At 42.7% G+C, this 15,142-nt stretch overlaps 1 protein-coding gene across 4 annotated transcripts; it reads right to left on the bottom strand.

Annotated features, from left to right (window-relative positions):
- Nucleotides 1-2,484: 2,484 nt before the first annotated feature.
- On the bottom strand, nucleotides 2,485-12,131 carry LOC126498780 (RNA-binding protein 4B). 4 transcript variants are annotated; one of them, XM_050137678.1, is made up of 4 exons: nucleotides 11,975-12,131; nucleotides 10,908-11,335; nucleotides 5,949-6,619; nucleotides 2,485-4,085 (listed from the first exon to the last, which is right to left on the bottom strand). In XM_050137678.1, the coding sequence occupies exons 2-3, from the start codon at nucleotides 11,317-11,319 to the stop codon at nucleotides 5,958-5,960; spliced, it is 1,074 nt and encodes a 357-aa protein (XP_049993635.1). In that variant the 5' UTR covers nucleotides 11,320-11,335; nucleotides 11,975-12,131; the 3' UTR covers nucleotides 2,485-4,085; nucleotides 5,949-5,957. The 4 variants fall into 4 exon arrangements, with proteins under 4 accessions (XP_049993635.1, XP_049993637.1, XP_049993636.1 ...); XM_050137680.1 differs by having other exon boundaries at nucleotides 2,485-3,172; XM_050137679.1 differs by having other exon boundaries at nucleotides 2,485-3,081.
- Between the last annotated feature and the right edge of the window lie 3,011 nt (nucleotides 12,132-15,142).

Raw genomic sequence — 15,142 nt, 5'->3', positions numbered from 1 at the left:
ATGATCAGATGAAGGTGTCCTCTTCAGCTATACAGTGAGCCTGAGACCTTTATTGTTCAGCCATAATACCAGAGATCAGATTCTTAGGACTCTTGGAAAAATGGGAAGCTTAGGTGAACACCAGAGTTGGAAGATGTAGGAAGGGGAGACAAGAGGATCCTAGGACTGGTTGACCACCTAATTTAGCTAAATAGCCTGTATTGACCTCTTAGTTCAGCCCATGTGCAGTGCATACGTATGTAGACATACCCTCCAACCAAAAATTTTTTTTCCGCTCTGTGTATCTCTTGTCTGTCCTGGAATTCACTTTGAGGACCAGGCTAGCCTTGAACTCAGATGCACCTGCTTTTTGCCCGACTTTGCTTTTTTTTTGCAAGTTAAAAATTAAAAAAAATTTTTTTTAGATGGGGCAATGAGGTGCACGGACACTTAAACACCCACATTCTTTCTCTCTCACACACACTAATTAATTTAAAAAACCTTAAAAAAATTGACTGGACAATGGTGGCACACATCTTTAATCCCAGTACTTGGGAGGCAGAGGCAGGCAGATCTCTGTCAGTTCAAAGGCAGCCTGGTCTACAAAGCAAGTTTCAGGACAGCCAGGGGCTGTTACATAGAGAAATCCTGTCTCGGGGGGTAAAAAAATTTAAGAGGGGATGGAGAGATGGTTTGGTTTCTGAGATTTGGTCTCATTGTCCAGGCTAGGTTCATTTGCTGTATAATTAAGGATGACCTCTAGCTCCTGATAATACTAACTCTTGAGTGCCTATCTTGAGTAATTCACAGGTATATGCCATGGCCTCAGCCTATTTACTTCTATTTTTTCTGATCCAGAGCGGGTCTTACCCTCAGGTGTAGTGATGCACACTTGTAATCGAGGTTAAAGGGGTAGAATTAGAAGTTCAAGGAACGTTTCAGCTACAAGACGAATCCTGGCCTAAAAACTAACCCTTCCATACTCCCTCCCCAAATCTTGCATACATTTTAGCCAAAGACTAATCCTAGCAGAAATACTAACACTTGGGCTGAAGGGATGGCTCAGAGGTTAAGAGCACTGGCTGCTCTTCCAGAGGTCCCGAGTTCAATTACCAGCAACCACATAGTGGCTCATAACCATCTATGATGAAATCTGGTGGCCTCTTCTGGCCTGCAGGCACACACGCAGGCAGAATGCTGTATACATAATAAATCTTTTTTTTTTTTTTTAAGGGAAAAGAAGGTCTTTGATAAATAAATAAAAAAAAAAAATAAGGGGAGGGGGAGGGAAATGGGAGGCAGCGCTGGGGAAGAGACAGAAATCTTTAATAAATAAATAAATAAAAAGAAAAGAAGGCTGGGCGGTGGTGGTGGTGCAACGCCTTTAATCCCAGCACTGAGAGGCAGAGGCAGGTGGATCTCTGAGTTCAAGGCCAGCCTGGTCTACAAGAGCTAGTTGCAGGACAGGAACCAAAAAGCTACGGAGAAACCCTGTCTCAAATCAAAAAATTAAATAAAGAAATGGAAAAGAATATCAGTTAAAAAAATTAACACCTTGAGAAAAAAAATCACTTTTAAGCTCCTTAAGTATATTTACATGAAAAACTTCCCCTTCTTTTTGGTGGGGAGAAATAGGAAATTGACCCAGGGCTTTGTGCTTTACCATGTAGCTATATGCCTAGACCCCTTTTTTAAAAAAAATCTTTATTTTTGAGACTTATTTTATGTATATGGATGCTTTACCACATGCATGCAGTATCCTTGGAGGTAGAAGAGGACATAAGACTCCCTTGAAGTTACAGACAGTTGTAAGCCACCAATGTGGGTGTTGCGAGTTGAACCCAGGTCCTCTCTTGTTGCTGAGCCATCTTTCCAGCCAAATAAACAAAGACTAAGCATTCAGGAATGATGGCTTATGTCTAATCCCAAGATTTTGAGAGGCAGAGGCAGGAGGATCAACACTAGTATGAGACTGGTCTGCTCTGTATGGCATGTTCCAGAGCAGCCAGGCCTACATAGAAAGTTTGTCGGGAGTGGTGAAAGGGAGAGCAAGGGAAAGTGAGCAAGAGAGAGCAGCAGGGTGGGGGTGTCTATTAAGCCTACAGGGGAGGATGTTAAAGCCTAAAATTTTTGTTCTCTAAAAAAATTTTTTCGTGTGTGCATGTATGTATGCATGTATGTGTAGTACTGTGCCTGCTTGAGGCCTGATGAGGTCAGAAGAGGGCATCGGAGTTATATAGAGATGGTTGGAAGCCACCAGCACCATTGGGCTCCTATCGTGAGTGCGCTGGGTTTCCAGCCTTTCAACTCTAGAACAGCTCTGATTATAGTGACCAGTGTCTCAAGACTCTAGTCATCTTTGTTCAGCTGTCTGTTTCTGAAACCATACTGTTCTACTCAACTTTTGCTTCTACATTTACTCATTTGAATTTTGTAGCTCTAGCACAACTGGGAAAGAATCAGAAGACACTAGTAGTAAATAACAGTCACTCAATTAGGAAAAGATTAAGTGTTAGAAACATTTATTTGTCAAAAAAAAAAAAAAATGGAAGGAGTGGAGTAAAACAAGGCTAAATTTCAGCTAATGCTATATACCACGATCACAGGTCGGACAAAACTGGGAAAACAAAAACAAAAAAACAAACCAAAACAACAAAACCCCAATGGTCCTAGCAACTTCAGATGATTAGCTTCAGTGTTAGAGTCCAGAGCTAACACATGTTAAAGGCTGCTTGCCACTACATGGTCGTTTTAAAGGGAGAGGAGATGCTGTAGGAAGGCAGGGAGAAGGGCTCAAATCCTAGGGAAAGCAAGATTAAGAGGGGTTCCACTGTACAGGAAAGAAGGGGATGCCAGCATAATCCTTACCTAGGGCTGTTCAGAGGCTGAGAATTTACGGAACAGAATGAAAGGCTACAGACAACTAGTATCAAGGAAAGAAAAGTCAACTTAGAATTAAATTAAGAAAGAAAACATAGTTGGTCACAAATTCCTTTGTTTACTGAAACATGAAGCAATGGAAACATCCCGGCAAAGGGGACCACGAGGACCAAGTTCTCATATATGATCGCAGCCCGAGGGTTCAGTCCACAATTATCCTACCTGAAAGAAAGCACAACACAAGAGGCTTACACAATGCCTGGAGAGCAAGCAGCCTGGTTCCGAGTACAGGGCCCTGGTCCCGTCCTGTATTCTGGGGGGGTGGGGGAAAGGGGGAGAAACAAAGAACAAAACAAAATCAAGTCAGACTGGGTTGAATGTATATCCCACAAAATCACCCAGGAGCCTAATAGCTACATCTAGGAATCTACTTAGAGCTGTATGCTGCACAAGATGCAAAACTGCTGATAGTGATAAACTCAGCTTGCTTTTAACTTAGGTAACCCAACCCTTTTAGTAGAAGGCTACCACTGCTTCAAAGAAGGTATGAATTTTTCAGTAACTACAGATTAATTTTGTAAGACTATTGTCCAGGAAAAGATGCTAAGAATGAGGTATAGTCAATTTTTTTTTCCTTAAGAGATGGGATTTAATTATGTTGCTCAAGATGACCATGAACTTCTGTTCTAAAGCAGTCCTGAGTAGATGGGACTACAGGCATCCACCACCCATGCCCAGCCCAATTTTACTATTACAAATGTTCCAAAGAAAACATTCAAAAAAACATAGTCACAAAGACTAGCGTCTCAAAGAACAGTTGGTCATTCACCCTTTAAAGTTTCTACTTGTCACACTGTCAGTTCAGAACTACAGATGCAGTAGTTTCCTAATTGACCAAATATCCCTTGACAAAAGAAGAAACCACTGCTAGGACTGTCTAATTCCTCCATTGATGATGGGAACTCCAGACACCAATGGCTGGGGGAAAAAAAAAGTTAACTCACACCAAGCTCCTCTACTTAATACAGACACAGGGCCAAATCTTGGTCTTGATCTGTGCCAATCGACTTCAAAAGCTGTGATGTTCTTGGATCAGTTCTGTTAGGGTGAGACCCGAATTTGGATCCCCAACAGTTGTGGAGTATTTCATCCTGGCAGCCTCATTAACATCAGGCTCCTGGGACTGCAACCAACTCAGGGTTATTCAGTCCATTTGAGGTTCACACCTGGAAGGTAAGTTTCTTTAAAAGTCATCACTAAAAAGAGGTTAGTTGAACAGCTACTGATTGAAGTTAAATTCATTTTCAAAATGTCCTAACCATACCCTTAAAGGCTATACTAATTTAATATTTAACTTTGAAACATACTTGAGAAACAAAGTCATCTAACAGATTAATACTAACTTTATCAGAGGTATCTCAGTAGATCCAGCTGTAGAAATTAATATCAAACTACATTTACATGCTGAATGATGACTAAATGATGGCCTTAAGAAATCCTGAGTCTTACTAATACAACTATACAGCATATAACTTAACAAACATGGCATTGTTTTCTTAACACATATACCAAATCAGGGGTTAAATTGGGAACACTGGTGTCTCAGCGGTAACTTATTTAACCGCATGGCTGGGGCTCTAACTCAAGTGACGCTCTACTTGAAAGTACAAGGAAAACTATGGAGAATTGTGCATTGTAAACGCCATTTCCATTCTAATGAACTTTACTTGTCTCTGAGTATCCCCAATTCTTATCATTCCAACGCTCTTAGCACATTTTCTGAAACAGGGAAATAAGTTTCCAATGTCACCACCTACAAGATTTTTACACATCAGAAATGATCAATTTATCTAAGTCCTTGAGTGTTCCCTTAAGAAAATGAAACTTGCTAAAATAAACAGGAATTCTGTCATAGGCTACAAAGAAATAGGGCTTAAGTGCTGACATCAAACATGATCTGGGCTGGAATAAGGACTTCATGGAACATATGAAAACACTGAAAACTGAAGTGTCTTAAAACATTAGGTCTTTATCCGACTTAAAGTAACACACCAAAGAGCATCATTTATAAGCTAATAACCCAAGAAATAGTTTTTTTTTTTTTTTTTTTTTATTTTGGAGACAGGAGTCTCCTATATTTTCTAGACTTTGCTAGAACTTGCTAAAATTTAGGCTGTTTGCTTACCATAATCCTTTGGATTCATCCTCGTACAGAGATTACACGTATGCACCACTGTGTGCTACTCCAAGAAGTGCTTTATTAGCAAACTGGAAACCCCTGAAGATGCAAGATTCTCACTGTGCTGTCCATTACTAGCTCCCTAATGACCCTTTACAACACCACAGCAGCTTACTTAGTAGTGGCGATACTATGATTTTATTATTTATTTCGGTTTTTCAAGGCAGGGTTTCTCTGTGTAGCCCTGGCTGTCCCGTAACTCACTCTGTAGACCAGGCTGGCTATAAACTTAGAGTTCTCTGCCTCCCAAATGCTGGGAGTAAAGGCGTGTGCCAATACCGCCTGCCTGGAAAGAATGAATTTAAGAGGTCCCAGTTTGAATTTTGGCTCTACCTCTCATTTACCAGATTATCACAGGTGAAGTGCTGATATACTCTAAGACTTAGTTCTTTCCTGGTAAGGAAATTGCTATCTATACAACAAAGAGCCAGTATATGTTAGCTCCCCTCACCCCATACTGGCTTACCACCTTTTTTTCCCCCCTTTTTTGTTTTTTCGAGACAGGTTTTCTCTGTGTAGCCCTGGCTGTCCTTGAACTCAGAGATCTACCTGCCTCTGTCTCCGCAGTACCAGGATTAAAGGCATGTGCCACCACTGCCTGGCTTGTATACAACTTTTTAAATAATATTCTCGGTAACTGAGCTTGTTCCTATTTCAGAAGTAACACATTGGAATCATACTAATTCCTCAACAGGCCAAATAAACCGGTGGCCTAAACTATAGGAAATACTGAAAGCATGTAATTTGTGCATTTTGGGTATGGTGGTTTGGTCCTCTGGCTCCTCAGTGAAGCAAAGGTCTCTTGTAGGGAACTAAATGTAAATTTTAACCACATCCACCCCACTCTCACCTCCAGTTTTTAAAAGGCTGAGTACCGTGCTCGGTCCACATACTGCTCCCGCTCATACCGGGCCATGTCATACAGAGAATTCCGTGTTGCTGCTGAAGCCTGAGACATCTCACTCTCTGGCCCATAACCGTAGCCCTCTCCAACTGCAGGGAGCACAGCTGCATTCCGACGTAGTGGGCTCCTGTCCCTTCCATAATAGGAGGAAGGGGCAGCAGCAGCCATGGCTGCTGAGGTGGCAGCTGAGCCGGAGTTCTGCAATAGGTGTCTGTCATAGGGATCAACAGAAGTGGAGTTGAGGTGACTGGGTACAGCTGAGCTCTGGACTTGAGGAAGATGAGACATAGTCTGCTCTGCATAATTGTATGCAGAAGCTGCAGCCGCTGCTGCCACAGCTTCGTAAGATCGGACCCGGTAGCGCTTATAGTAGTCAAGTGCTCCATACGCATCGTTGTAATACACGGATTCCCCATAACCCATGGTATAGGGCATGCGCACTGCTCCATATTGTTCATTGTACTGTTCAGTAAAGTCTGCCACGCGCCCTGTACGGTCTACTGGGCACTCTTTGGACCAGTGTCCTTCTTTCCCACACCGATAGCAGCCGCTCTGGTCTCCCATCCCAGGCGCAGTCCTAAGTCGGCTGGTGGACAACTGCACGTGCATTCGTTTGCCTTGAAGAAACAGATTAAAATTATGTTACTCATTAACTTTCTTTTCCCTCACCCAAATAAAAGTAAACATAAAATATATATAATACATACACATTCCTGTTACCCCACTTCATTCAGCAATCCCTTTAGAAAAAAGTAAGGTTCAACAGAGGTGAGAGCTAGATATTGGAGTTCTTAGAGATCAATTACTGTTTAATGCCAGTAGCATATCAGACTCTCCTCTACTTCCATCTCCACAATCTATTTCCTTCCCCCACGCAAAGACTGCTGGTTTTACTACTTCCAAATCAAAACCTCACTTATCGGTAGGTTTAGAAGGCATCTTTTCCACCTCTAAAAATTAGTTCTGAGCTCAATTGAAAAAGCATATGCCTGCTAGCATGTACGATACCCTGGCCTCAACCTCAGCACTGCATCACCCCCAAACCCTACAAACAATCCCAGTTCAACAGCTGTCTTCTGTCCACCATGTTTCATCCAGGAATATGTGCAGGTGCTGTGTTGGATATCCAGATCATACTTGACTCATAGGCTTCACCTGTACTTGAGGAAATTAAAAAGAACCTCTATAGATTTCAATTCCACCCCAGTTTTCCCCCCTCAGGATTAGACAAAGCCTCTTAGGAAGGGGGAAAAAATTCGATTGAATTTGCTTTTCATAGATTGAGTCCATTTAAAAAAAAAAAAGAAAGAAAGAAATAAAATACTGTGATTTTACCTAATTGTCTCAGCCCTATCCTACTTTTTAACTTAAGGGAGTGCTTCATCAACATTTGTGGCAAAATCTTCTGTAGTTGTAAAAAGGAGGTTAGTAATTTTTTTTTTTTTTGTTTTTGATCTGGAGCTAGAAACACCTGTAATATAAATGATAGATGGCTGCATTGTTTTAGATTCTTTCCAAAGGTTAAAAATTCAGATTCAAGTAGTTTCATCTCTCTATTAGATGCGGACAGGTGGAGCTCTTAAGGTTTCTCAAACCTCCAAGTTACTGAAATCTGCCAGTATTTTCCAGAAAACCAGCTCACTAAAAGTGTTTTATCTTCAAAGCTGCAACAAAAGAGAGTATTAAAATGCCAGAAACTGGGAACCTCTAATTTCTGAAACTCTGCCTTTGGGAAGGTGGGAAACTCAATTCTAATTTCTGAAATTTTATCTTGGGTCAGATGTAGCTGACATAACAATGACCCACTAATTTAATGCTGAAACGACACCCCTAAATTCTTACATATCCTTCCCAATTCAGCTGCCCGTATGGTTACTTGGGAACAGCTTCGTTATGATTTCTAATTCAAACTGCATTCATTTCTGCCTGTGGAGAGGAAACATCTTGAAAGACCCAGGTAAACTCAGATTCTATCTTTAGAAGTTATATAATGCAGAGACATAAGTTTTAGACAATCATTAATACACAGAAGTAAAAGTTCAAAAGATGTTCAACGTGGCACTAAAAGGTGCCCAAAAAGGCTTTAAATTGAACAAAATGCCAAATTGGCATCTCCACTGTATCCATTGTAGTTTCTGTAAGATATGTGAAGGAATTATACATATAACCCCAGTACTCAGAAGTCTGAAGCAGGAGGATTTTTGAGTTTAAGAGCCAGCCTAAGCTATACGTCAAGACCCTGTCTCAACAAAATTCATTATCTAATACTAAATTTTCTATTGCCACCTGGAAAAAAAATAGTTCATTACAAAAATATCTGCATGTATAACTTGGGAGTAAACCAGTATCTCTAGAAGAGCCAGAAAGAGAATGTGAAACCAAATAAATGATTCTTCTTTTCAACTCAGTTTATTGTCTGTACTTTCTATGGAAGTGATTATTTATATTATATATGTACATATATAATAAAAATACTTTCATGGCATTATTTAGATCCCTGTTTCCTATGTAATTATATTTGTTATTACACAAATATAAGGGTCAAGGAGCATAGTTCAGGGGTACTGTGTACGTAGCATACTCAAGACCCTGAGGGGGTCAATGTTCAGCACCCCACAACCAAACAAAAAATCACATTACTCATCCTTCTAAGCTAACTTCTATCTCCCCATTTCCTTTAAAAATTAAAAGGGCAGGGGGCTGGAGAGATGGCTCAGAGGTTAAGAGCATTGCCTGCTCTTCCAAAGGTCCTGAGTTCAATTCCCAGCAACCACATGGTGGCTCACAACCATCTGTAATGGGGTCTGGTGCCAGGAATCCGTTCCTCATTCCCTGCTTGCCATCTTTACAGAAAAGGTGATCCCAGCAGCATCCAAGCTTCCCCAGCTCCCTGGGTGCTTTTCTTCTAAGGACAGACAGGTATATGTTCACAGCTGTAATTACATCATGGAAGCCATTGCTGGGGCTCTAGAATTAGTGTGGCTTCCAAAGACACCTGTGGTAGAAGGTTGTTTCCTTGAATGATGGGCCCTTTAAGAGGCAGGACTGAATGGGAGGTAACTGGATCACTCGGGGGAGAGGGANGTAAATAAATAAATATTTTTTAAAAAATTAAAAGGGCATTTACTATTATACTATGGGAATTTATCTGCAAAATGAGTACACTATTTTAAGTTGTTTTTTTTTTTCATTTTGTTTGTATCTGATAAGCAAACCCTTCGGGGATGGGAACATATAGGCTAGTAGTAGAGTATTAGCCCAGCATTTGTGGGGCCTCCAGATGATGCCAGAACCAAGGGGGGTGGGGCAACAAAACTACTTACTTCCTTTCCCGTTGGTCCATTATCACCTTCCACAGCAAGTGAAAATGATTAAGAATGTGATTAACAACATTTTCAAATTGAAGTGTGCTAGTATTGTTCCAAAATAAAAATACAAATTTAACAAAAAGGTCTAAGGCAGGTAGGTGGTGGTGGCTTAAACTCTGTGAGTTGGATTCCAGCCAGGACTTATACAGAGAAGCCGTGTCTTGGGGGACAGGGTTAAGCTATCAGATTTTAAATATTTTCTAACCCAAGTAGAAGAAAATCATGGTTGCAAATAGTGCTCATCTTTCATTATATATTGCTTTTGCTGCCAAAATACATTTATTACCTCATTCTAATTTCACTACCATTCTTTGAGGGAGCCACATCAGAGATCATTATTTTATAATGGGGAAAAGCACAGGGGCACACTTGTCAATGTGCAGGGATTAACTGCAACTTGTGCCCTAGACTTTCAGTAGTTAAAGGCCAGGGCATCAGTGATGAAGGTAGAAACACATGACAGTGGGCCTCCAGTGAGCTTCACTATTTGCATACTTAGACTTTCCCTTTTCCCCATGATCTCATTGTTTCCTAGGTTTAGCAGAGGACCTTTGTATATTTAACTTTTTTAGTTGGTATTTAGGGCAAAAAGGGTGTTGAGGTAAAAACTAGAAAAGGAGCCTTGAATATGCGGTCCAGGACGACACTCAAAGCATTGTAGAACTTCCTGCAATGGGGGTCTGCTATGTTTCCTAATATAGTAATCATTTCCCCGTGGCTCCTGTATTCTTGAAATATGCCCACACTGGAAAAATCAATTTTGAAACTTCAATTAAGTGAAATTTACTAGCCGCATATAGATATTGGCTACTATAGTAACATAATTCCAGGGTTTTCAGACAAGATCCTGTGGTATTAATGATAATACATAATACGTGTTGTCAATATAAGCAATACAGTAAACTCTATGATGTCTTCACTGGAATTTATCCAGACCACATTCCTGTTCAAGCTTGAACTTCTAAAGAAAATTTTTTTTAACCTGCTAGAGGTAAGTAATAAGTGGAGCAGAAGAACCTGTGACACGTTTCCTGGTTTTGCTTATAGTCCACAGACTCAACAAATTTGGACACCCCAAAGATACCCATCTCCCCCAACCAGACTCACCACAGATTTCTCATATAGTGCTTCCTCTAGATTACCCTTTTTCTCTTCGCTACTATCATCCATCATTCAAAGTATCAGAATATAAAACACTAAAGCTTCTGGGTCACAACAAAAGCAGCAACCAAATTATGACCTTTAGCCCTTCTTTTCACACTCCCTGCCTAGGCAGCTTAGCAGCCTAGCAGCACTCAAGTAAATGAAGACCAAAGAAAGTAACCCACAATTGTGGAGAAACATCTTAGCAAAATAATGGGAAATGTTTACTTTCCTAAAAGTAGATTATACTTAAGCATAGTAAACATAATCGATCCATGTCAATGAAAAGAGAATGAAAAGAGCCGCTCTCACAGCCCCATGGTCTTAATGTTCTTGCTTCTGCCTTAAGCTAGACCCCATGAAGCTCTGCCACCCAAGCCCCAGAACAGTTCACCTTGAAACTCTGTGTTGTCAAGGCCTCTGATGGCCTCCACTGCATCCTCTGCCCGCTCCATGTGTACAAAGGCATAATCTTTCACGATGTCACATTCAATGACTGGGCCATACTCCTCAAACTTGGCCCGAAGCTCTTGGTTGGTACAAGTGGGACTGATGTTGCCCACATGTAACTTGGTTGAAGCTTTGCTCTTATTCTTGCTGGCTTCCACATTGATGTTCACTCCGTGCAGTTTGTAGTGATGCAGGTTGCGTATGGCATCCTCAGCGGCCGTCTTGTCCTCTATGTGCACAAAGCCATAGTTCTTAATGATGTCACATTCCAGCACCTTCCCGTACTGCTCGAAGAGTGAGCGGATCTCTTGCTCTGTGGCCTCCCGGGGCAGATTTCCAATGAACAGCTTCACCATCCTGACTGACAAGAGCCTGGCAGATTACAAACAAGATTTCAAAAGTCAGGCGTGAAGTTGAGACATTGCATAGCAATGCAGCATTTCCGTTTAATGGCTCAATTAATATCTTCGCAACCGTCACAATTATTCCTTTTGAGAGCGGAACAGCAGTTTTTTCCTAAGTAGTGCTAGCTGTGTGTGACAATTCTAACAGAAGATAGGAGGTCATAAAGCACAACACGTTCCAACAAATCCGTGAGGTCAGGCACATCTAATCTACAAGGTTAGCAGCTTCAAGGTTTAGCACAAGGAAGAAAGCGCCAAGCAGAAAGCAAGAAACATCTGAACGTCCCTAGTTACAAGATTTTGGAGGGAAATCTGTGTGCCTATCCACAGCGCGGTATCACCTCCCACAATACTCTGAAAAGCCCTCTTTTGCCCCACACCTGAACCCCTGTCCTCAGCGGCCCAACCTCCAGCTCCCACTGCCCAACAAAGACTCGTCCCGACCCCTGCCCCGCCCCCTCCGGAGACCCGGCCCCGCCTCCTTTCGTTGTCTTCCCGGGACCGTCCTCAGAAGATGAGCGGCCCCCATGCCGGGGCTACCCGGCCCTCCGCTGGTCTGGCCAGGCCCGCTCCCGGGCTCCCCACACACCCACAGCATCTCTCCTACCTCCGGGTGGTGCCGGCGGTGGCGGCGGGTCCCGCGTCAGAGAGAACCCTACAAAATGGCGACGGCCGCTCGAGCCTCGGCGCGACCGAGCGCTTTCTCGCGCGCCAGCTCACGCACGCGCGAGTGCGCGCTGCCTGCCTCCCCTCCCCCTCGAAGGAGCGGGGCGACCAATCCTGCGGCCGCACACAAATGGCCGCCCCCGTGTGGGGGCGGGGTCATGTGGTGACGGCACTGCGGAGAGGCGGTCAGCCCGCCCCCAGCCCCGGCTAGCCAATCACCACCCTGGGAGAGGGTCGCGGCTGGCGCGTCAAAAGGGCTCAGGAAGCAACCACTGCCTGGGCGAAACCGTAAGCCCAGGGGGAGCCTCACCATCACAATGGAGCGTGCTATTAGCCCACTGTGGAGGGAGGCCGATGACAAAGGGCTGTCTCACTGGGCCCGCTAGAAGGAGGTTTTCTCCACCCCTGTGGCGGCTGAGAGCGGCACTTCAGAAGTCTAGGCACCCAATCTTAACCCAGTCTCTGCCTCGTTTGGGTGGGAGGGAGTGAGAACTCCCTTAGAACAACTTAATTCTCACCGCAATTGTGTTGTTTATTGGCGAGGAAGTTTAGACTGAGAGTCGAGGGGCGGAAAGATGATCGCTGACAGAGCTGGGTTAGGTCTGAGTGTAATGATCTGTAATCCGTTACACTGAGGAAAACATTTCTCTATCCAAACTATACTTTGTCATGTTTATTCATGAATATACGTGGGCTGGGCTTTCCCTCTCTCGTATATCTGTCATGGTTCCTGAAATGAGCACTCCCGAAATACACGTGGTGAAGAAATCCAGAGAGATTCTCTGTTTGGGACTGTGAGGGTGACAAGGGGCTCGACATCTAAGCTGCCAAAGGCACAGGCACTTGTCAGGCTCCTGACTTTCGGCTGCAGTCCAAGGGCACCTCCTGGTGGCAGCCGGGCACTGGTTCCGTGGATTGCTCACTATCCCATTCAACAAAGCAAAGCGTAGTCGTTTAGGGAGATGGACGGATTGAGTTTATCTCCTAGTGGACGTCCTAGGATGGGGGTTAAACAGCTTTCCCCATTGTGGTAGTTCCAATGTCAGCCTCCAATACTATAAGGACCAGGTCTCCAAACTACTTGGAAACATTTCGTTCACAAAATCTATTTTTCCCAGTCATTCCAGTAGCCATCCTCTTTCCAATTATAACAGACACACATGCTTAAAATTAAAATGTCTCGTTTTTGTTTTGTAAAAGTTTCTCTGTGTAGCCTCGGCTGTCATGGAATTTGCTCCGGGTCTGCTACCACACAACTTTGCATTTTGGGTTCTGTCCTTCCCAAATTTCCTGAGTTCTCTATAATTAATGTTCTGCTTACAGTTACCTCCTGTCTCTAACATTTTCATTTACGTCCCCCCCCCCCCCATTTTGAGATGGCCTTACTATTTAGCCAAGGCTGGCCAAGAACTGGCTGTGTAACCCAGAACAGCCTTGAATTCACAATTCTCCTACCTCCACCTCCCAAGTGCTGTGCACCACTATTTCTATTCTCTGGGTTTTCTTTTTCTTTTTCTTTTTTAAAAAAAAAAACATTGAAAAAAATTGAGTGGTGGTGCACACCTTTAATCCCAGCTCTCAGAGTTTGAGGTCAACCTGGTCTACAGAATTCCAGGACAGCTAGAGGTACAGAGAAGCCTTGTTGAGAAAAAGAAGTTACATGTATGTTTGTGTCTGTGTGAATGTATGCAATGCGTGTGCAAGTGTCCACAGAGGCCAGCAGGTGTCAGATCCCCTGGAGTGTGAGGTATAGGTGTCTGTGAACTGCACAATGTGAGTGTTGGCGACCATTTTTGGGTCCTCTACAAGAGCAGCAATTGTTTGAACTGCTGAGCCGTTTCTTCAACTCCTTTTAATGCATGTCTTTTTTTCAATCCATTAAAAACTTTTCATCTTGGAAAATTTCAAAACAAAACAAAGCCAAAAACAAACCCCCAAATGTAGACTTGTGACTAATTCCTCTGGATCTTTTGTCTGGCTTCAACATTTCTCCCATCCTTTTATACACACAATGTAATTTTACCTGCGTCATTATTATTCGTAGTACTGGGGACTGAGCCCGGGATCTTCTCTGAACTATACTGCCACCACATGTGTTATGTCAGATCATCTAATATTAGTGCTCAAACTTTCCCTAGATTGTCACAAATTCCATTTTATAGTTCACTTCTTTGCTGAACCTAAACAAGGTTCACCCACTGTATGTTCATATAAATTATATAAATGGTATATTGTATAGCTAATTATTTCTTGCTTTTTTCCCCACTACATGATGTGTTAAGTCTAATTTCTGTTATAGCCTTGCTTCAGCCATGCTTTTCATCTTCCCTGTGTAGGTGATAAGATGCTAGAATTGCTTTAGCCCCTCAGCATCATAAACTGGGCTATGATTAGCAACCTCTGTGCTCTAATGTAGACATTAGACTGTGGGGAATGTAGACTCAGAAAACTAACATGTCGAAGTATAGGGGACAGCTTTACATAGCTGCACCTGGCTCCTGAATGTTGGCAGGTAGCCTTCATTCTGCTCTTTGTCTTCAGCACCTTCTATTTAACATGTGAACCGTGTCCGAGTTTTCCAAAGGTACAAAGCCTATGCAAAATTTGGTGTGGAAAAACTTGGAAAACTACAGAATTTGCATTTGGCATTGTCCCTTTGAAAAACTTAAGATGTTTTGGGGATACGGAAATCAACTTGCTAAGGTATAAATTGGAGAATAATAAAGAAGCCCTTTGCTAAGGGAAAGTATCTCAGTCCGAGAAGAGGCTGAGCCCCCTGCAGCTGGAAAGGCTAAAATCATCCTTGGAGTGTCACTGCCTACTTTCTACAGACCCACGTGAACCCACACCCATTCCAGGTCATCTAAGTAGAACCGAGTTCCCAGAAAAGCTTTGCTAGCATATCCTCCCTCTTTCTTGTAACACGTAAGGGGCACCGTTTTTCCATCTTTACCAAGGTTGACATTTGTTTCCTGATTTTTGTCAAAGAGCTGTAAGGTATTATTCCCAACTTTCTTTGATTTGTTTTTGTCCCATAACTAAGGATTTTGAAAATACCTTCTTATTCTTAAAGTCTTGGAGCTTGTGCTCATAATTTCCTGCCCCTATC

The sequence above is a fragment of the Alexandromys fortis genome, unplaced genomic scaffold, assembly GCF_014885135.2.
Source record: "Alexandromys fortis isolate MF-2015 unplaced genomic scaffold, M_Fortis_MF-2015_v1.1 scaffold_3, whole genome shotgun sequence".
NCBI lineage: Eukaryota > Metazoa > Chordata > Mammalia > Rodentia > Cricetidae > Alexandromys > Alexandromys fortis.
This window is presented reverse-complemented; position numbering and strand designations above follow the sequence as displayed.